Raw genomic sequence first — 22,295 nt, 5'->3', positions numbered from 1 at the left:
AAAAAATTTGAGAGCCAATTTATTGATGAAATATGCCATACACTGGCCATACATTACGATTAAAGGATCGGACACCGGTGTCGCGATACATTGAATATGGCGCGTTTACGACCGGAGAAGTGATACTGTGACCGCGCGCTCTCCGCCCTACAAAACAGTTTACCGTATGAAAAATGTTTTTGAACAAAAGTTGTAGAGAATTTTGTATTCTACATTATGGTAATAAATACACATACCAAAAAAACCATAGGAAATGAAATATTTACAAAATAAGTGCAAAAACCGATTTTTGTGACCTTTTGACCTTGAAATGTACCTATTAGTTGCGCATACCTTCGATCACTAATATACAAGATACACAGTCCGCGGCAAAAAACGACCTCACTAAAAGAGCACCAAACGCAACATTCTGGTGGACTTTCGATTTAGTAGTGCTCGAACGCTCCGCTGGGAAACATGTCCCAGTGCTCGTTCAACAATTGTAAAAATCATACGTTTAAAACGCAAAAAAAAAGGATGGAATTTCATATTTCCGGTAAGAATTAATTTTATCCTAATATATTTCATACAATTGTATTATAAATATTGGTATTTCGTTAAGAAATCAACAAAAAACAGTTTTAAAATTAAGTTGTAAATAAATCAACACGAGGTATAAACCATCTCAATTGCGAATACTCGTACTAAAGGTACTTATCGTAGTTTATCATGCCCACTTGAAATGTTCGGGTTATACACTGTGTTTCTGTTCCATTTGGTGGAGTCGCTATTAATTATTATTTATTTTATTGAGAAATATATTTTTTTAGGTTTCCTCGAGATCCAGTTAGATGTGGAAATTGGATATCAGTTAGCACGGCAAAGATGCGAACAATTTTTCAAGCCGACTTTAGCGAGCGTTGTATGTTCTAAGCATTTATATTCAATGTTTAGAGGACGAGCCAGGTTTCGCATTCGTCGTAGTAGTTGTGACGGTTTTTGGTCTCCCAATTCCATGTCCGACAGCAGCGTTTGGAATTGTCGACTGTCGGATTCTTCGTATGCGGAGATGAGCTGGTCCTTCAGTGCTTGAAACTCGTTCTTCTCCGGCGGGTTGTATAGCAGGTCGGCGATTTGTTCTATATCTTCTTTCTCCAGACGAGCGATGACCATTTGGGAGAGCTGGCTTTGGTTCTTCTGTAGGCTGCTAGTGGCTGCTTCGAACGTTACAAACCAGAGCCTGGGTTTGTCCTCCAGAATGGCGGAATTCGCATTGATAGGGCAATGCCGGCGATTACCTGCGATGACGGTGACGTCGCCGGGTTGCTGGTGAGTGCCGAGGTTTCGGGCAGGGATTCGCCTCTGTTTTCCATGGTGATGGTGGAGAGATTTTTGCAGAATTACGTCGGGCAGCGTTTCGTGGTCGAGCAGAACTTCGTCGTGCAGCGGTTCGTTGTGGAGAGCTTCCCGGGCAGAGATTTCTCTTGATGGTGCTTGCTATTCTTCGGACAGAGTTTCTTCTTGCAGAGGTTGCTTGTTGTTCACGGGGTCACCAGTTTAGAGGACCGGTTGGTCTCTCTAAGAGTTCACTAGAGGTCGGAGGAGTAAAGAGTAAAACTCGATTTACTGTGGTGAACTGAAGTGATTTATTTACAAAAATGCGCTGCTTATATACAAAAAAATGAGATAATTATTATTATTACAAAATGTACACGAAGTTAAAAGGTTGATTTTCATTGGCTATTACAATTAGAAAGAGATGTACAGAAAGGGACAAAAAAATTTACAGAAACATGAAAGAGAAAAAAATCGAATAGGACAGGGGGCCACGGAAGATCAGGCGCCACGGCTTGCCGCGGTCGATGCCTGAGTGGATTACCCCTTTAAACATGCGGTGTGTGCATTGCACAGCCATAACCGAGTTTAATTTTAAGTAGGTAGTTAAATGTTGTATGCGTCATATCAATTTACTTGAATTCCTTGTTTTATTGTTATTTAACTCTGGCTGTGTTCTGTCCCTTTCACATGTTTAATAAAGTTATTTTTATTTATTTTATTTAAATATTTACAAGGTTTTACGATTGCCGCGCGGGAAACTGGACGCACCGCGGCTCGCGGCGCTGGCATCGCCCGAGTATAAATATGGGCTCTCGCGGGCCGCGAATTCAGAAATTTTCGCCCCGCAGCGAGGAGGAATACCGCTCCGTACAGCGCTACCTGAGCCAGCTGGAAAATATCAGCTGGTTCTCGTACTCTCTCCCAGAGGAAAGAGCCCTAAAGGTCGGCATCACCGGCCTGCCCACCAATACAACACCGGAGGAAGTGACAGCCGGGCTAGCGGAGCTCGGATATACGGCGGAACATGTCACCAAGGTGTACGCGAGGGCGGACAGACCAGGGTGCATCTTCTTCGCCCTCATCACAAAGACAACCAAGGTAGAGGCAACCCTGTCCAATGCCATAGGTGTCAGCAGTTCAGACACTCCAGCAAGAACTGCCACCGCCCATTGACCTGCTTGAGATGCGCTGGAGAGCACCTCGCGCGCGACTGCCCTGTCCTCCGCACCGAGAGGCCGCAGTGTGCGAACTGCAGAGGGCAACACGAGGCCAATAGCAAAAAATGCCCGGTATACATTGCCGAGGCACGACACAAGCAGGCTGGCACGGTTTCCCGAACCGGTGCCGCCCGCCCTACCCGCCCTAGCCGCCCTGACATGACACCTTCCGTCCCGGAGCAGGAGATGCCCCCGCCCCCGCCTTCCGCCACCTCATTCATGGCGGAGGCCAACGACCCCACCCCCCGCCGCACCCCCTCGACGGCTTATGAGCAGCGGCCGAAGAAGAAGAGGGTGCGCATCAGGAGGGTGAGGTGTACCACCTCTTCGGCGGCGCCGACTGACTCCGAGCTGGAGACGTCGGCGCCCCCCGCTTCGGACCTCGAAGACATTGCCCGCGCACTCCGCGCACCCCCCGTGCCCCTCGGGCGCGCGCAGAGGACACCACCGCAACTAGGCTCGGCAGCCACTACCGCGCCTACACACCGCCCGGTCTCACGAGGGCGTGCTGCAGGGACCTCTAACAGGGACGATACTGTTCCTGCGACTCGCACTCCCGGCGCCCCTACACCCGCTCAGGGGCGTTGTCAGATGGGCGCCGAATATAACGAGATGACTACCTGCCAGTTCATTCAGCAGCTACTCTCCCTGGCCATGGATGCCTTCTCTAGGATCCAAGCCGGGGAGGACACCTTCACCACTCTCCTGCAGACCTTTCCTGCAGGAGCCGCCATCATCTCGACAATGATTTCCCGATGGACCAGCCCGCCAACACAACATTAAGGGTGGTCCATTGGAACGCCCGAGGGATCCACGGGAAGAGGCAACTCCTTCAACACCTCCTCAGGTCGTACGAAGTAGACGTTGCCCTCCTCAGTGAGACTCATCTCACCCCCCGCGACCGCCTGTCTATACCCGGTTACCACGCGTATAGACAGGACTACCTGGATGGAGCTGCTGCCAGCCGAGGCCTGGCGATCCTCGTCAAGCGCAGCCTTCTCCACCAGCTTCTACCCAACCCCGATGTGACATCATTTTATGCGCTTGGCATCGAGCTAATGCTCGGCGCCGCGCGCACGCACCTCTACGCTTGTTACAAGCCTCCGCAGATGCGACTCGATACCTCCGAGATCCACCGGCTCCTATCAGAAGAGCCGACTGTGATCGCGGGGGATCTGAATTGCAAACACCCTGGCTGGGGCTCGCGGACATCCAACTCAGACGGCAGCAGACTCCTGGCCGACTCCGAGAGCACGGGGTACAATGTAGTGGGTACCTACGTACCAACCCACTACCCTGACTGCCCCACCCACTCCCCGGACGTGCTGGACATAGCCATCACACATCGCCTCCCGGGACACTTCGAGCAAGAGGTACTCAAGGAGGCCCTAGGCTCCGACCACCTCCCAGTCTTAGCGACAATCAGGGCAGCGCCTGTGGCCATTCCACCGCCGCCGCCGCGCCCTACCCGCGACTGGGAGGTGTTCTCCCAGCACCTCCATAACTCCACCCCCAACTTTCCGGTGATCTCTGCTAAAGACGTAGAAAACCTGACGCAGCAGATCACCGTCTCCATCAAGTCGGCCATGGAAGCGGCCTCTCAGCAGTCCACAGGTCACAGCCACAAACGAGATGCTCTGCCGCGCCACATCGGCGACCTCATTAAGCAGAAGAAGAAGCTGCGTAGGCGCTGGCAGGCGACTCGCTGCCCCCAGCTCAAGACTGAGCTCAACCGCCTCACTGAGCGGGTGAAAATGGAGTTGCGAGAGATGAATGCTGCCAACTGGACCCGGCGCATCATAGAGGCTGGCGAGGACTGGCAGTCCCTGCACCACCTGTGCCGCAACCTCACCCACACCACAGCCCCGACGAGACCTCTTCTGGACGATGACGGAAATCCGCGATACCGAGCCGAAGACCGAGCGGAGATCCATGCAGCCCATCTGGAGCGGCAATTCTCCCCCTTGCCCACCTCGGCGACGGACCACGCTGCAGCAATTTCCGAGGAGGTAAAGCAATTCCTTCTCTCCGCTCCTTCCCCCTCCGATACCCCGAACTTCTCATTCTCACCACGAGAAGTTTGTAAGGTAATATCCCGCCTTAAGCCTCGCAAGGCACCTGGAGCGGACGGAATCCCCAACTCCGCCCTCCGGCACCTCCCCTTCCGTACAGTGGCCGCCCTCACCCGTCTCTACAACGGGATTGTCAGGACCGGCCACTTCCCTCAATCCTGGAAGATGGGGCTGATTATCACCATACCCAAGCCTCACAAGAACCTCAGACGCCCTGAAGGCTATCGCCCCATCACCCTCCTGTCCACCCTCTCGAAAACATTCGAGATCCTCCTCCTCAAACATCTTAATCCCTATCTTCCTCCTCGGAAGGAACAATTTGGATTCCGCTCCCAGCTGAGTACGACCCTTCAGCTGGTTAGAGTGGTCCATCACCTCACCGCCGCTGCCAACAAGAGGAACTCCAGCGTGGCCGTCTTCTTAGACATAGAGAAGGCCTTCGACTCGGTATGGCACGACGGGCTAATATACAAGCTCAAAAAAGCCGGGAGTACCGGTTTTCATCATCCGGATCCTGGCCTCATTCCTGACTGGCAGGACTTTCCGGGTCAGGGTCGATGGTGTTCTATCAGAGGAGCACCCCATCACTGCAGGCGTCCCCCAGGGGTTCTTTCCCCTGGGCTCTACAATTTTTACGGGAGCGATATCCCCACACACCCTGCAACCATGGCGGCGCTGTACGCCGATGAAACGGCATTCATCGCCTCATCTATCACCCTGGACCACGCAGCCATCAAGGTGCAGAGGATCTCCTTCCTAAGTGGCTGAGCAAGTGGCGACTCTCGGTCAACGCGAGTAAGTCACAAGCGCTCGCCGTTACCAGGAAGTTGACGTTACCAGCGCCCCAGCGGACCTCAGGATGGAGAGCGTAGAGAAATTCATCTCTAGGCTCTCCTCCAACCTCTTCAGGCGTGCTGATGCCGCGAGCCTGGTCGAGCTGGAGGACCTGGCTCCCTGGCACGCTCGCCCACCTGACCGCCTGCTGCTCTCCCGTGACACCATCCCCACGGAGGAGGGAGAACTGCGCCGCCCACCGCAGCGCCCCCGAAGAGGAGGAGCCGTGCGGACGAGCGCCACAGCGCCCCGCACCACTCCGGCAGCCGCACCTACGGATGCAGCCCCCCAACCAGCCCCTGGGCATGTTCCCCCACCCAGGCCCACCACCTGGGCCAGGTGTGAGAAGACATAGCGGTCAGCGAATTCAGTCCGCGCGCGCATTCCATACCGACGTCGTCTCGCTGTCCCTTGCCGCCGCGCCGGTAATAATATTAGTGCCGCCATTTTGTGAAGTTGTTATGAAGCTCTGCAAACGCCATGAAGACCGTAGCCACGCTGCGAAGATCCCTCTCTCGACGTAGCCTCGACGTGAAGACGCGTAGTGAAGTGTTACGAAGAATTCTTATTAGAAAAACGCCCTTTTCAGGGCCGGTTCATGTCCGGTATTATTACACGGACAGCTGTTTCTCTTGTCATTGCGAACGTACGTTCTTTGCAGAACGATTTTCTTCTGTGTTTCAACTTCTATGACGAACGTATACAAATACGGCGTGCGTTCTTATCAGAACGTTGTTTTCTTTGTTTCACTCGGCGAACGAACGTACTGCTACAAATGTATACACGTATATTTTAGTTAACTATAAAATTAAACATATTAGAACAACATAATATTACAAGTAAAAATAATTACTCCACACTTTATATATTAAACTTTGGAAAAATAAAAAAATTGACTATTAAAATTATTACAATCAACAAAAAAATGTTGAATTCGACTCCACTTATACTTCACTTCACCTTGTTCCAGCGGCGAAGTGCGGCCGTAAAATTATTGAAGTGCTTTTTTGGAATTGTAATAATTTAAACTTTAAGACATATACGCGGATGGTTGAATTTAGTTTGAAGCGTGCGTCGTTCGTTAAAATTTATTGCTTTGTAAACATACATTGTACATTGTTTTATTATTAAGGTTGATTTTAGATAAATGTATACTTTTTTAAACACTTTTACTCGGCGACAGATTTTCGAGAGGTTTTGTATGGGACTGTGTATCTTGTATATTAGTGATCGAAGGCGTACACCCTACCATAATATGTAGGTTTTGAGACAACATTTAGGGTGCCAATATACAAATATTTACAGACTTACAGCTGGGTACCTCGAATTCCGAGGTGAACTTACTATACTAATTGGACTATATAGCGGCAACAGATATACACAATCTGTGAAAATTTCAGAACTCTAGCTATAGAGGTTCTTGAGATACAGCATGGAGACAGACAGACGGACAGACAGACATCAAAGTCTCGTGAATAGGGTCCCGTTTTCACCCTTTGGGTACGGAACCCTAAAAAATGAATTTATAAGCCGAAGACAGGCGCATTATTTGATCGGGGTCTAGATAATGCTAATCCATACTAATATTATAAATGCGAAAGTATCTCTGTCTGTCTGTCTGTCTCGCTTTCATGCCAAAACTACTGAACCGATTGCAATGAAATTTTGTACACAGTTATTCTAGAGTCTGAGAAAGGACATAGGCCACAGATTACTAGTATATGACATAGGCTACATTTTGATGTGGGAAAATATCTTATTTCCATGAAAATATCGATGAAAATTAATTCGCATTGCGCGTGGCCAGCGCTCATCCCGGGGGTCCTGGGTTCGAGTCCCGCAGGCGGAACAAAAAGTTTTCAATGTTCCTGGGTCTTGGATGTGTATTAAAATAATATTTTAAATTTAGTTTGTCCGTTAAGTAAACTGACTTAACGGACGTTGTTCGTAGAGTCCACATCCTGAGGATGCTCCGGTGTTGGGGCGAAACGCGCGTCGAGGTTTTCAACCTGCATGGTGGTGAGGGGCCTTGCACGGATTTGCCAACATTATTGCTTGTGTGGTGGTGGTGTTTGCAAGTTCTTGCATGCGAGTGTACGCATAGGCAGTGTGGGAGGAGGGAGGTGCTGTACGCATGTCTATGCGTACACTCACTCATTTACTTAAAGGTGGAAGTTGTTTTCGCGGAATATTGCTAAAAATAATAACAAACTAAATTTAAACTATGGATTTCCGCAAAGTAACGCCTGATTCCATTAACAAAATAATATTTCAAAAATCTTAAATATATTTTATGTATAATATTATAAAAAATCCAGAAATATATCGATGCAATGAACATTTTAGTTCTAATACGATTCAACAGATGGCGTTTTATTTTTTACTTCATTGTAACATAGAACTAATCATACTTATTAGTTATTATGTTTTTTCCATACTAATATTATAAATGCGAAACTATCTCTGTCTGTCTGTCTGTCTCGCTTTCACGCCAAAACTACTGAACCGATTGCAATGAAATTTTGTACACAGTTATTCTAGAGTCTGAGAAAGGACATAGGCTACTTATTAGTTAGTATGTTTTTGTTTAGATACTTATTAGTTAGTATGTTTTTGTTTATAGTTTTTAATACGTTAGAATATTATGTTTAATAATATAATCACTTGGTATAAAATAATCAATCTATCTTATCTTATAGAACTCCTACTGGATTTCTAATACCTATATGTGACAAGTTGACAACAGAAGGCGCTCTAAAATAAAGGAGTTCAAGTGTACCGTGTTGGCCTATATTCCATCCAGAAAATATATCAATGCAATCAACATTTTAATTGTAATATATGAAAACAGATGGCGTTTTAATTTTTACTTAAATATATTTTATGTATAATATTATAAATAATTCAGAAATATATCGATGCAATGAACATTTTAGTTCTAATACGATTCAACAGATGGCGTTTTATTTTTTACTTCATTGTAACATAGAACTATCAACTAATCATTAGGGTTGCTGAGGATTCCTCTTCCGCTTCCTCATAATGAGGAAGTTCCGCAATATTTTGGGTTCCTCAATTCCTCAACCGTTACCGCATCCTCATAAATAAAAATAAAAAAATCCTCTTCCGCTATCGCTTCCTCAAAATTTAAGAGGAATTTATGAGGAATTTCACTGCGCATGCGCGTCGCGTATCCAATCATGGCAACGCACACGCCAGAGCCAGTCACTCATCTTTTTTTTTGTGTGCGTTGTTGTGTATGTTTAGCCAGGGAAAATTAAGGAATTCAGACCGAATAATTCGTGTAGTTTTGAAAGTTGGTACAGTTGTTCCTAAAGATGTCCAGATGAATATACTAAAAGTCTCCGAGGGTGGGACAAGAGCCGGCGGTGGGGGAGGGGGGGAAGCCTAATAAAAAATAAATAAAATTAGATAGACTCTATTTTGAAGGAGGAATCAGGGGACTACGTTACGCCGATTTACTGTATCTGTCTCTAGGAACAGTTAATCGAGGTAACGTATTCCCGTGATTCCTTCTTCAAAGTTGATCCTATCTAAATTTATTATTTTTAAATATCTTCAGGAAGAATGAGTATACCACTACGTTTTTATTTTATCGTAAACATCTTTCAAATTTATTTTATGGTCGGTAGATTGGCGGGGTACGGGGCATTCATTTTGCAATTTTTAAGGGTCATATTATTTTTTATTTGTTAGTAAATTTAGAAAAAATCTAACGTAGCTTTAACAGATCATAGTATTGTATAAAATTCATTTGTCTAAACGCATTGTCCAGGGAGTAAATTGGGGAATACGTTTGTATGGAAAAACAGTTCCTAAAGTAATGATCGTAAAGTAAAAATGTTTGGACGTAATTTATAGTAAATTTAATGTAGATAATTAATGTAGACTAAAGAGATATTTTAAATAATTTTCGAGTCACAAGCAAAAACCTTGAAAAAGAGACCTTTCCCCCCCTCCCCCACCGCCGGCTCTTGCCCGACCCTCGGGGACTTTTAGTATATTCATCTGGACATCTTTAGGAACAACTGTACCAACTTTCGAAACTACACGAATTATTCGGTCTGATCGTCGATTTTGAAACTAATTTTCTTAGACTAGTTACTGAACTCCTCCTTAATTGCTGGACCGATTTTGATGATTCTTTGTTGTATGTGTTTTGAGAATGGTTTAGAGATTCATAGTTTGGTCCACTGGAAAATGCCCTTTTAATTATTTTTTGTGTAATCTACCTATGTACCTAGTTATGTACAGACAGGACAAAGACTTTTGGGTTGGGTCCGCTAGTATTTATAATTTCCTATCATCCTCCTCCTCATGCGCTTCCTCTTCCACTTCCTCATCCGCATCCTCTTCCTCAAAAAAATATCCTCTTCCTTATCCGCATCCCCTAAATTTGCGCGTGAAAATTCCTCTTCCTCCTCCCCTTCCTCATAATCACTTCCTCAACAACCCTACTAATCATACTTATTAGTTACTAGCTGTTGCCCGCGACTTCGTCCGCGTGAACTTTAGTTTATAGCGTGCGGTGTCAACAAAATTTGTGTCAAATTTAAAAACTTTTTAAAACCCTGGTAAGTGGTACCCCTCTTAGGGCCGCGCTACACCGGAATGGCAGCGCTGAAAGTGCTCGCCTCGCCGCTGCCATTCCGGTGTAGCGCAGCCCTTAATTAATCAAAATACCCAAAAACGGCTGTTCAGTGTGCACATAATCTATACTAATATTATAAATGCGAAAGTATCTCTGTCTGTCTGTCAGTCTCACTTTCACGCCAAACGCCAAAACTACCGAACCGATTGTAATGAAATTTTGTATACAGATAGTCTAAAGCCTGAGAAAGGACATAGGCTACTTTTTTTACTGGAAAAAAGGGTTGTCAGGGGGTAAAAATGCGTAATTTTTTTTTCAAATTAAGTTAGTTCCAAAAATTCATAATAGATGGCGCCGTGCGTCTTCTATATCGCGCTGACGCTTGCTCAAAAGTCTTTCTATAAGAGGTGGTATCATCTTACATTTAAGTTTTGATTTTTTTCGATTGTTATATCTATTCTACGGTATTAAAAAACTCAGTACTTTATCTGTGCAGTGACGTAACCTTAAACCTATCAATGATAAATAGTATAAGGGTAAAGTTATATAATTGGGGGGCTAAATAGGCTTTAAAATTTGCCATAAAATATAAAGAATAATATAAAAAAATTAAATACTTATTGTGTGCACACTGCACAGCTGTATTGATTTAAGGGGTACCAGGGTTTTTTTATAAAAGCTTTTGACACCAATTTTGTTGACATCGCGCTTTATAAACTGAAGTCCACGCCGACAAAGTCGCGGGCAACAGCTAGTTATGACATAACGTCTGTGTTATGACTTATGAGTGACTCATGAATCTTTTAGCAGGGCTTGAGAGTTGACATAAGCATAACCCGACCAAGTAAAGAAAATATTCTGAGGTTACTTAAAAATCTTACAATAATGGGCATTGTCCAAAAAAAAAACACATGTACTTTTTATTTTTTTTCTCGTTAAAAAAGGGTATTTTAAGAATATGAATTATATAATTTTGAAATTCGTTGGCTAGTTTTTTCTCAATAAATTTTTAAAGTTTCGCTCTGACGTCATCATCGGCCGCAATTGACCTCTGCAGTATGTTTTAAATTTCCTTTTAATCTTATTTATAATGGCTGGTTCGTCAAATGCAAGTTCTCATTATGTGAAAGCTGATACGAGAAACTTACCAAAAGTTCGAAACGTAATGTTGGTCGAATTTATTGCTAATTTAACGCCATTGAAGGTCAAACAAAGGTTAAACATATTTGTTCAAAAATATAAGTACTTACTTAACTAATGGGTATTTTTTTCGTTTATATACAGAAAAACGATCACTGACCTTATTCCTCGAAATGATTTTGTAATGAGCAAAATTTAAAAAAAATTGACAATCCCCATTATGATTTTCCTCGAAATACATTGTAAAATGAACATATCTAAAGTGGTATGATCATATTAATGTGATCATAACATTTCATTTTTAGGGTTCCGTACCCAAAGGGTGAAAACGGGACCCCATTCATGAGACTTCGATGTCTGTCTGTCTCTCTCTCTCCAGGCTGTATCTCAAGAACCTCTATAGCTAGAGTTCTGAAATTTTCACAGATTGTGTATATCTATTGCCGCTATAACAACAAATACTAAAAACAAAATAAAATTAATATTTAAAGGGGGCTCCCATACAACAAACGTGATTTTTTAGCCCTTTTTTGCTCGATATCAATAATGGCAACAGGCCTACCTGTTGCCATTATTGATATCGTGATATTTTCACAAAGGCCTTAATTATATGTCTACTTTAATATTTAAGAATAATATTAAAATGCAATAAAAAATTAATTATCCCATACAAAAACACAACTTTTGGTCTACGTTTGCTCTATAACTGTACGGAACCCTTCGTGCGCGAGTCCGACTCGCACTTGGCCGATTTTTACACAACTACTCACAGTTCTTGTTATACGTGACAAGTATCACTTGTCCTTGGAAATGGAATGGTAGAAAAGCTTGATTGTAATTTATTAAAAAATTTAAGTAATTTGTTATTTTTTTATTATTAATTTGATCATGATTAATGAAACAAAAAAATATTGTTAGTAATGAATTGATTACAATATCATAAATTATATTTGTATACAGAATACATAACTAAAAAGATACAAGCATAGAAAGTACTTGAATAGATTACTATTGTAATTTTGAAAGTGCAAAGTCACGAGCTGTTTTAATGGCTTCCTCCAAACATTTCGGATTATTTCCTGAAGCTTGAGCAGATTCTGATTTGCCGCCGCCTTTTCCACCCATAAGGTGAACAACTGACTGAACCCAGTCTGAAGCAGTTAATCCTCTCTCGACTAGTGATTTCGGAACGGCTGCCAAGCAGAATATTTTGTTGGAGTCATCATCAACTGAGAAAAACAATGCCGCAGAATTTGGAGAGTGCTGTTTTACTTGTTTTAAAGCCCCGTCTAATGCTTTTGTGTTATTAAATGCTTTTAATTCTGATACAATCACTTCAGATGATTTTTGTTCAAGGCAAAGTTCTTTTGCTTTCTCTATAACTAAATTGATAGTTAGAGCTTTAGCAGCGCGCTCTTTATCGTCTAATTCTTTTTTGAAATTTTTGAGCATATTTCTTAGTTCTTCTTTTTTCCAATACGATATTTGTGCATGGGAAACATCATTAGTTAGTTCCACAATTTTTTTTACAATTTCTTTTTGATTATCACCTTGGTCTTTGATAATATTTGCAATATTGTTAACCTCATTTTCTAAAATACTCATCTTATTGATGGCTTTCATGGCTTCTGGGCCAGTAACAGCCACAATCCTTCGAATTCCTTTAGCTATTCCTTCTTCACTGACAATCACATATTCGCCAATGTGTCCAGTTTGGTGTAGATGAGAGCCACCACAAAATTCTACAGATGTATCAAATCCTAAAGGCCCTTCTGGATTATTTTCTAACTCTTCGACCGGTACACCAACAGATACAACACGTACAGGATCTGGATACTGTTCATCAAACATAGCTCGTAAACCTTTAATTTTCTTGGCATCACTTAAACTTGTGTGTTTAGCAAATACTTTTTTGTTATCATTGATAATAGTTTTAATTTGATCTTCAGTTTCTTTTATTTGTTTTGTTGTCATAGGACCTTTGTTAGTAAAATCAAATCTCAAACGATCTGGTACCACAAGTGAACCACGTTGGTCAGAATCATTGCCTAGTACTTTTCTCAAAACATTATTTAATATATGTGTGCCCGTATGGTTGTTCATAATGAGTCTTCTTCTTTCTGTATCAATGTTTAATGACACTGTGTCTCCCACTTTAAACAAACCTTCCACTTTGCCTATGTGAAGTACATACCCTCCTTTTACTTGAACATTTTTCACAGTAAATTCTACACTGTCATCATCACTCTTAACCATGTAACCCTCATCATATATTTGTCCACCTTGCTCTGCATAAAAATTTGTATGGTCTAATATCAATCCACACTCTCCATTGCTTACTTCTTCCACAAAGGTCTTATTTTGACGTATCGCCAAAATCTTTCCAGTGCATGGGCTAAAGGTATATACTGCGTCTTTGTCCATGGAAGAGGCTACATAATTATACTTAGGAGAGTCATCAGTTACGGGTACACCTCTGTTTTGTAAATCGCTAATGGCATGGATGTCTAATGCTAATAAATCTTCTTGACCCACAGTTTTACCTTGGGAACATAACTGAGATTCCTTTTTAGCTTTATCATATGCTTCCATATCAATTGTTAATCCTTTTTCTTCACACATCAACTGTGTCAAGTCAATAGGAAAACCATATGTATCATACATCCTCCAAGCCACATCACCAGGTATAACTTTTGAGTCTCCCAGTTTCTCTATTGTCCTATTGAGTAAATTGTGTCCTCTTGAAAGAGTTTTCAGGAACTGTATTTCTTCTTCATTTATAATTTGTATAATAGACTCTGGATCTTTTGTAATCTCGGGAAATATATCACCCAATATTTCAACAACAGTATGTACTAATGAAGCAAAGAATCCTGGTTTAGCATTAAGTTTTTCAGATGAATAACGAATAGCTCTTCTTAATATTCTACGGAGTACATACCCTCTACCAGTATTGTCAGGGAATCCACCATCAGATAGAGCAATAGTAAGTGTGCGAGCATGGTCTGCTAAAACCCTATAAGCCATATCAATTCCATCTACATCTTCAAGTCCCACCTTTCCTGTATAAGGCCTTACTTTGGCCTTGGTCTCAATAGTCTTGAATATAGGCATAAACAAATCAGTATCATAATTAGCTTTTTTATCTTGTATAACAGATACCAATCGTTCAAGACCTAAGCCACAATCTATGTGTTTTTTTGGAAGTAATTTTAGAGTCCCATCTGTTTCTCTGTTGTACTGAATGAATACAAGATTCCATATTTCCAAAACATCTGGGTCGTCCATGTTCACAAGATGTGCTGCATTTCTTCCACCAATTCTATCATAATGTAATTCTGAACATGGACCACAGGGACCTGTTTCACCCATTTCCCAAAAATTATCTTTCATGCTACCTGGTAAAATATGGGTTTCAGGAACTCCTAATTTTAGCCATATTTCCTTACATTCTAAATCAGGTTCAAGCCCTGAGTTTTTGTCCCCGCCAAAATAAGTAACATATAATCTATCTCCAGATAATTTATAAACTTCAGTCAGCAGCTCCCAAGCCCAAGTGCATACTTCCTTTTTAAAATAGTCTCCAAAAGACCAGTTCCCCATCATTTCAAAGAAAGTGTGATGATAAACATCTTTTCCGACATCATCTAAATCATTATGTTTTCCACCAGCTCTTATGCACTTTTGAGTATTCACAACTCTTACATATTGAGCCATATCTGAGTTTGGATCAACTGACCCTAAAAATATTGGCTTAAATTGATTCATACCTGCATTTGCAAACAGTAGCGTGGGATCATCCAAAGGAATTGTTGATGAAGAATGAACATATATATGACCTTTACTCATAAAGAAGTCGATGTATGATTGTCGAATCTCTTTAGCTGATTTTGGGATGTCCATGTTTAAATTTTACCTGGTAAAATCACAATGAGAATATTAGAATATTTAACAATTTCAGCTTTTTCAAAGTTATTTGAGACATTATAATAGCTATATTCTATACAATTATTATAAAAGAATTTGGTATTAGATGTGGTGCTAATAAAATAGGCACTACACGCTAATTTAGTTTTAACTTGGCGTCATTAGGCCTTTTGCCTTACGAATTAGACTTAGTGTTGTATATTCCGTGAATTAGAATCATAATAAAGAGGTTAGGTGATAAGTATTTTTATATACAAAGGTGTATTGGAAAAATAACAATAAATACTTAATTGCAAAACTAACATTACCTAAGCTACGGCCTACCATATGGTACATTGAAATTTTGAAAGTGCAAATAGGAAGGTGACGAAATATGAAAGCAAGGAGATAGCATACTGTTACATTTTACGCGTACTATTTACAAAAAATAAAAATTTTCTTTTCAGATTATTTGACATTTTCACTGCCTAGTAATATTTAATAAAATAAACTTACGTTTAGATTATCGACAAAGCTGACAATGGAAAAAGATTCACGTATCGATTAAAACTCGAAAATTAGTCCAAGTTATAACTTTCAAGTTCTAACCTCCAGCCAGCACAACAGTACCTGTCAAGTGTCACTTGTCAGCTAGGACCACAGATATCGATCATGATAGATACTGCATGTGTATTTATACACATGCGGTATCTATCATGATCGATGGAGTTTTGGAGGGAACACAAAAGGGCACGTTTCTGGTTATTACATCACTTTCCCACACTTGTGCACGATAACGAATATCTAATGGTTAATATCCTACCAATATTACATATTAAAAACCCAGATAACACAATTTTAGGAAAATAATATAAAAACACAACATCACCAATCACTATTTCACATTCCCGGCAAAACTCCCAGTTCTCCTTTACTAGCAGCACACATTGACTGACATTGACACATTCAATTTATGCCTTGTCAGTTGTCGAACTGCAATCTCTACAAATTTATACTAGTAATCTGTGCTGCAATCTGTTTTTTATAACAATAATTTATAGACCTACAAATATATACTAGTAATCTGTGTTATAGACTTTGTTGGTGATAAATGTTGAGAAAATGAAGACTTTTCGAGAGTTTATCAAGTTTTCCAAAAGTATAAATCAAATAAATATATTGCAACAGAAACGTTGCTATGCACAAATAAGGACACCGGCTAAAGTGAATGTTTTGGAGCGAGTGTCAACAGATGTATCAGATACAACACCTTATTTTCCCAAATCATTTAATCTTGCTGCTTATATTAATAGTTCTGAGACACTACAAAATCTGCTTAATCTCAATGTTGACCTAAATAAATTAGATAAACGACCGTATATTGCAGAGAAGATATTAAAATTAGATTTTGAAAAGGACATGAAACAAATATTATTATTTTTAAATGAATTCCTCAAAAAGGAAGACATGGGCACTTTTTTAAGCAAAAACCCTATGATATTAACTGAAGACATTGACAATCTTCATGTGCGAATTCATTATTTACAATCAAAGCAATTCAATAACATTCAAATAACTAAAATCATTCTCAAGAATCCGTTTTGGTTAATGTACAGGTACATTTTTGTGAAATATTTACAGCTGCATGTAACAATTAACATAATTTTTGGTTTAAATTGCTTGACTGTGGTAGGATGGTTATTTCTTACAGTATATACATTTATTACGCATGCTCTAATTATTATCTTGTTCTGATTTATGTCAATATTACTCTCATTACCGAGACTTACATGATTTACATCACAGCCCTTTTTGTAGTTTCATGGATAGGTTATTGATCATTATTTAATTTTCATTTTATTTTAGTACTGTGAGAATAGATAGAAGGTTGGGATATTTTCAAAGCAAATTTGACCTAAGTGGAAATGATATTCGGAATTTAGCAACTAAACAACCTAAAATCATAACTTACAACCTTCACCATATAAACACCAATTCCTTTGTTATAAAAGAGGAAATGGGATATAATGATCAAGAGATAAAACAGTTGATATTGCATCAACCAAAATTGTGGATGATTTGTAAGTATCTAAAAGAGTTTATTTAGCTCTACAATAAACTAGCACAAAATATATTAATCATATATTTATTGAATGTAACAAGCTACAAAAATACTGAAAACACTTTATCTAATTATTGTAGCAAACCAATTAATTTCAAAAAATTTTTTGTTCAGAACATTTTTCTGAGAATATCAACAAAACTAAATTTTGCATAAAACTATGTTTAATTGTATACCCTTGTCACAATATTGTTTTCTTAACATAAATTTTATGTTAAATACTATATTTTATTTCATTTCAGGTCAAAAGAAGTTGTTGGAAAGGTTTAATTATATTCACAACACAATAAAAATTAGTCATGAAAACATATTATTACATCCAAATATTTTACTGTGTAGAAATTTCAAGATTAAACAAAGGCATATTTTCTTACAACAATTAGGAAGAGCTCAATTTGATCCCTCTAAAGAAAACTATGTTCCAATTATGGCATTGGCTGAAAATACCGATGTAGAATTTTGTAAAAATCATGCCAAATGTCACATTGATGAGTACAATCGATTTCTAAAAACTTTATAGGTCAGCTTAACCAGTTTTGCCTAATATAAATTTATTTTCCAATGTACTAATAGAGGTATATAAAAGTGCATCTAATATGCCAGCTATAGTAAATACGCCACCAACTATGGCGCATATGTTAGTAGCTAGATGTCCAATTGATCTGTAAATAGAGAAGCAACTTTATGTACTTAGTAAAGTGAATAAAAGTTAATAACAAATACCGTCTTGGTGTTTTATTACCTTTCTTTTTCAGTATATTTTATCATAAGTGGTGAAAGTTCATAGTTGAAAAAAGCTCCTGGCATTCCAGATTCCATATTAATGTTAGATACTGCTTTTATATGTCTTGTTACTGAAAACTGATTTGTGTATAATACTGTTTTGTCGAGATTAACATACATGGTAGGCACTATTTTTAGATAATATTGGAACATAACAGCACCTAAAACAAGGAAAATAAGAAATAAATAACAATTATATAACAACAAAATGTTATAATGATGCTCATAGATTTTGTAAGCCAAAAATATTCGTACTTGCTTATTGTTAAAGGTATATAGTCAAATATTATAGCTGTTTTATTGACCGATAAAAATTTGCAATTCGCGGGGACAGCTTACCATAGATTTTTTTAAATTCGTCCCGGTCGGGACAGGCAAAGTTGCCCATACAGCCATTTCTATGTTTTCTCTATTTAATGATTGATAGTGAAGGCCGAAGCCAATTCTTTTATATTAACCATATGAGATAGAGTTTTCATCAGGCTTTGATATCAAAATATGAAATAAGTTTTTTCATCAGGCCGAAGCCATTTCTCATGTTATATTATGGCGGGAAAACAATATTCTTAATACAATTTTTTCTATATTATCGTCAGGTCAGTCAGGTCTAAAGTTTAGTCAAAGTCTGAGTATAAAGTCAAGAAGTCAAGTCGGTCGATTCAGTAAAGTGGTAGACGCTTTACTGAAACTTTCGATGGAGTTTTGGAGGGAACACAAAAGAGCACGTTTCTGGTTATTACATCACTTTCCCACACTTGTGCACGATAACGAATATCTTATGGTTAATATCCTACCAATATTACACATTAAAAACCCAGATAACACAATTTTAGGAAAATAAAATAAAAACACAACATCACCATTTGACATTCCCGGCAAAACCATACCATAGACTATGGAATTAGAACTTCGTGCTTTATCATCTGTACCGTTCGACAAGGCTTTAATTGAATGTGTCAATCAATGGTGTCAATGTCAGCCAATGTGCGCTGCTGGCAAGGAGTTTACACCCTGCTGCTACCTGCTGGTAAGTGGTAAAGGAGAACTGTCCAAAATGACGTTTTTGTATAATAGAAGCGTTAGGTAGTTCCTTTTCTCGCCACGTTCATAAACAGCCTTGTCGAACTCTATGGACTTGAATGTGTCAATGTCATTATTACGTCAAATTTGAGGATTCTGAAGTGTCAAATGTCACTTGAACGGCTTGAACGAAAGTCAAGACTCAGATTATCCCGTTTGGCGTAATTTCTGACTCAAGTTTATCTGGAAAATATTCATAGATTGAAGAAATCATGCCAGTGCCAGGCGGAATGTATCAAAATCAAGGTCCATCATGTTTCGATAAAATGAAGATGGGCTTTATGATCGGGTTTTGTGTAGGGATGGCTAGTGGGGGGCTCTTTGGAGGCTTTACAGCGCTAAGGTTATTATAAAATCTACTAGTTTTTTTACAAAATATACAAAAAAAGATCACTACAACATCAATAATAATATAAACCTCAAATTGTTTTTTTAGATATGGTGCAAGAGGACGAGAATTACTACATTCTGTAGGTAAAGTGATGCTTCAAGGAGGTGGAACTTTTGGCACATTTATGGCTATCGGAACTGGAATTCGCTGTTGACTAAGGCATTTACCTGTACATACTATTCCAAATAATATAATTGTAGTTTCCTTATTTAATAAATTTACTTTAAAACAGTAAATATTAAGCATGTGGCCTTTTTCTGGTTCTTTTAATTTGAGAAAGTCAGATAAATGCATCTGTAAATTTTCAATACAGCTATATTTTTGCTGTCTAGCACTAAAAACATCATCTGATGATTGCTAGTGGAAGCCAATGGCAGCATAGAAGAAAATACAAATGAGAATTTAAAAAAGTAAAATATGTAAATAATATAGAGACATAGCCCTTACCTTCTTTGGCTAAACCTACAACTCCATCTAATGGGGCAGTATTGCCACTTTTTATATCAGTTCCAAATGACAAGTGTTTGATAATATGTGTGGTATTAAACACTGAAGAAGAAAACGGCTGCACATCATGAACATGGACATGGTTGCTGGTATAGCTTTTCCCAGGTGCTAAATGAAAACTACCACCAACCTAAAAAATTGACAAATATTAAATAGCTTAATGTGTTTTGTCTTTTACTTATACAATAATTTTTATACATCTAAAATTGCAATAGCATAATCCTTTACAAGTAATAATGAATAAAAAAAATACAATTCAAATGATTACCCGGTTTACTTCCATGTATCCAAATATCTGACAACCTTCTTTTAAGGCCAAATTTGATTTTTCAAGTGACTCATCATTTTTACATTGTTCTATTGTAGACAAATCTGGCAGTGCCCAACGCCTCAATCTATATGCTTCTTTGACATCTTCACATGTATTACAGCACCTAAAATTTTTATGAATTTATAAATTTGAATTATTTTATTTATTTTAATAATGATTATTAAGTCTGTTATTTCTTTTCTATTACAATATATTAGGCTTACTGAGATTCATTCAATGCAGCACCATAACAACTTCCACAAGTTATTTTATTACGTTCCTCTGAAGTGTTTTGCTTAACCTGAAATACAACATTTTTTTGTATTTCATTTGTTCTAAAAATATATAATATATTTAGTAACTTTTTGACAAACAAATTAAGATACAATGAAGATAAGTTAATTAATAAAGCCCTAAGCAGCCGCATCACTATCATCGCATACACTAAAAGCTAAAAAAAGGAAAGCAAACTGACAGTGGATGAACTTAAAATCTCAGTTTTCTTTGGTTCCTCAATTGGCACACCATCTAAGCTGAGTCTTCTTTTTTGTATGTTATGTTCTATCTGAAGATGCTGCTCTCCTGAAGAGTCCATTGCATCAAGCACAAAATCTAAAAGATAAACATTAAGTTCCTTTGTGGTCTACATTTTATATAAGAACATAGTTATTTTCACAAAGAATGTAATTCAAGACGTAAGAGTGAGCTGTTAATAACACAGATTTGTTTGTGTAAAAAAAAGTTGTTAAAATTATGAATAACAACTTGTCTCCTCTCTCATCTCAACCTCAATACATAATATAGCTAAATTTTATAATATAAATAGGCTGGTTGGTAGTTTATTCAAAAATCGTTTCTTGATGTTTCAACTTACAATCACATGATATCCGTGGAACAATTATATCAAAATTTATGCGCAACTTGTGTCCTCTCGAAGTGTCTACAAAGAGTTCTTCAGATACATTAGGTTGCATATATGTAAAAATTTCAGACATAATTAGACAACCCATAATAATAGCTCCAATAACAGTAACTGTAACAATTTTCAAAGTTAATTTGAAACTTTAAATACTGGAAAATAAATCTGCCATGAAATTGAAAAGATATACTAACTGAATCCTCCTACGGCAGTTTTTATTCTAAAATCCTCTAAAGTCTTAGCGTAAGCATCGAGATCTTTAAATTTATTAATCACTTGGGAGGGCATTTTGACTTTAGTTTTTTCGCTCTTCTCTGCAACACACTGAAATAAGTTTTATTGTTTTATACTGCCACAAACAGCCGGCTACTACAAAACAACAATTTCTATAAATTACATTGAAAACCATTTGCACAGATTACTAGTATATATGAACCATTTGAAAACGTTTCACTTTAGTCGTTCTTCTTCTTCTGCGAAATATTTGACATTGACATTTGACGTTGGCTGTCAATTTTGTTTCCGTCCACGGCACAGGTCTTTCGACCATGTAACCCCCCGCGTTTCACTACACGTTTTGAGAGCGAAAGCGAAAACACTCAATAAGTTTCAAGGCCCAATCTATGCTAAAAGGAAATAAATCGGTGTTAGCTGGACATGTAAAGGATGTAGAAGAGCTAAGAACTAATGGCAATGTTATTTAATACGAGCCAATAAAATTCGCCGAACATCGGTGACTTTAGCACCCTATAAAACAAGTTCAAACTTATTGTACTCAACCAACCAAAAAACGTAACTAAACATTTGGATAAAGCAAGTCTAAACATTTTTATTCACTTAGATTTCTTACAGATAGATAATAATGATCGGGTTGTTGCTGGAGTAAAATGCAGCTGCGTTTATAACCAGAGCGGCAAGTGCAAACATATTGCTGCTTTAATAAAGTAACAAAAATACGAGCAATACTTTATACTTAGGTACTTGAAAAAAATAAATGTAATGTTTTTAAAAATCTTTAAATGGAATCAGGCGTTACTTTGCGGTAATCCATAGTTTAAATTTAGTTTGTTATTATTTTTAGCAAT

General features: G+C 39.0%; 4 protein-coding genes across 5 annotated transcripts; 2 read left to right on the top strand and 2 right to left on the bottom strand.

The window, feature by feature from the left end:
• Window positions 1-6,520: 6,520 nt before the first annotated feature.
• Window positions 6,521-21,616, bottom strand: LOC121730865 (endoplasmic reticulum-Golgi intermediate compartment protein 3). 2 transcript variants are annotated; one of them, XM_042120077.1, is made up of 8 exons: window positions 21,405-21,616; window positions 21,166-21,324; window positions 20,767-20,903; window positions 20,516-20,592; window positions 20,250-20,415; window positions 19,922-20,111; window positions 17,938-18,164; window positions 6,521-6,534 (listed from the first exon to the last, which is right to left on the bottom strand). In XM_042120077.1, exons 1-7 carry the CDS (start codon window positions 21,496-21,498, stop codon window positions 17,959-17,961), a joined length of 1,029 nt encoding a protein of 342 aa, XP_041976011.1. In that variant the 5' UTR covers window positions 21,499-21,616; the 3' UTR covers window positions 6,521-6,534; window positions 17,938-17,958. The 2 variants fall into 2 exon arrangements, with proteins under 2 accessions (XP_041976011.1, XP_041976003.1); XM_042120069.1 differs by lacking the exon at window positions 6,521-6,534 and adding an exon at window positions 17,512-17,882 and having other exon boundaries at window positions 17,963-18,164.
• LOC121730843 (alanine--tRNA ligase, cytoplasmic) lies at window positions 9,394-15,738 on the bottom strand. The gene is made up of 3 exons (XM_042120039.1): window positions 15,615-15,738; window positions 12,202-15,108; window positions 9,394-9,407 (listed from the first exon to the last, which is right to left on the bottom strand). Coding segments are annotated over exons 2-3 (2,895 nt in total). The 5' UTR covers window positions 15,096-15,108; window positions 15,615-15,738; the 3' UTR covers window positions 9,394-9,406.
• On the top strand, window positions 16,133-17,740 carry LOC121730879 (transcription termination factor 3, mitochondrial). The gene is made up of 3 exons (XM_042120088.1): window positions 16,133-16,714; window positions 16,965-17,179; window positions 17,463-17,740. Exons 1-3 carry the CDS (start codon window positions 16,221-16,223, stop codon window positions 17,738-17,740), a joined length of 987 nt encoding a protein of 328 aa, XP_041976022.1. The 5' UTR covers window positions 16,133-16,220.
• On the top strand, window positions 19,204-19,986 carry LOC121730889 (reactive oxygen species modulator 1). The gene is made up of 2 exons (XM_042120098.1): window positions 19,204-19,426; window positions 19,520-19,986. The coding sequence occupies exons 1-2, from the start codon at window positions 19,296-19,298 to the stop codon at window positions 19,626-19,628; spliced, it is 240 nt and encodes a 79-aa protein (XP_041976032.1). The 5' UTR covers window positions 19,204-19,295; the 3' UTR covers window positions 19,629-19,986.
• Window positions 21,617-22,295: the final 679 nt, after the last annotated feature.

Source organism: Aricia agestis, chromosome 1, assembly GCF_905147365.1.
Source record: "Aricia agestis chromosome 1, ilAriAges1.1, whole genome shotgun sequence".
Lineage (NCBI taxonomy): Eukaryota > Metazoa > Arthropoda > Insecta > Lepidoptera > Lycaenidae > Aricia > Aricia agestis.
Note: the sequence above shows the minus strand (reverse complement) of the source record. Positions and strands in the feature narration are given on the sequence as shown.

Bases quoted from the DNA above. Each gene is read 5' to 3' on its own strand.
- LOC121730843 (XM_042120039.1), bottom strand. From the start codon at position 15,095: ATGGACATCCCAAAATCAGCTAAAGAGATTCGACAATCATACATCGAC.
- LOC121730879 (XM_042120088.1), top strand. From the start codon at position 16,221: ATGAAGACTTTTCGAGAGTTTATCAAGTTTTCCAAAAGTATAAATCAA. The intron at 16,715-16,964 runs GTACATTTTTGT...ATTTTATTTTAG, and splicing joins CCGTTTTGGTTAATGTACAG to TACTGTGAGAATAGATAGAA. The intron at 17,180-17,462 runs GTAAGTATCTAA...ATTTCATTTCAG, and splicing joins ACCAAAATTGTGGATGATTT to GTCAAAAGAAGTTGTTGGAA.
- LOC121730889 (XM_042120098.1), top strand. From the start codon at position 19,296: ATGCCAGTGCCAGGCGGAATGTATCAAAATCAAGGTCCATCATGTTTC. The intron at 19,427-19,519 runs GTTATTATAAAA...TTGTTTTTTTAG, and splicing joins GGAGGCTTTACAGCGCTAAG to ATATGGTGCAAGAGGACGAG.
- LOC121730865 (XM_042120069.1), bottom strand. From the start codon at position 21,498: ATGCCCTCCCAAGTGATTAATAAATTTAAAGATCTCGATGCTTACGCT. The intron at 20,904-21,165 runs GTAAGTTGAAAC...TTTATCTTTTAG, and splicing joins TCCACGGATATCATGTGATT to ATTTTGTGCTTGATGCAATG. The intron at 20,593-20,766 runs GTCAGTTTGCTT...GTTGTATTTCAG, and splicing joins AGATTTTAAGTTCATCCACT to GTTAAGCAAAACACTTCAGA.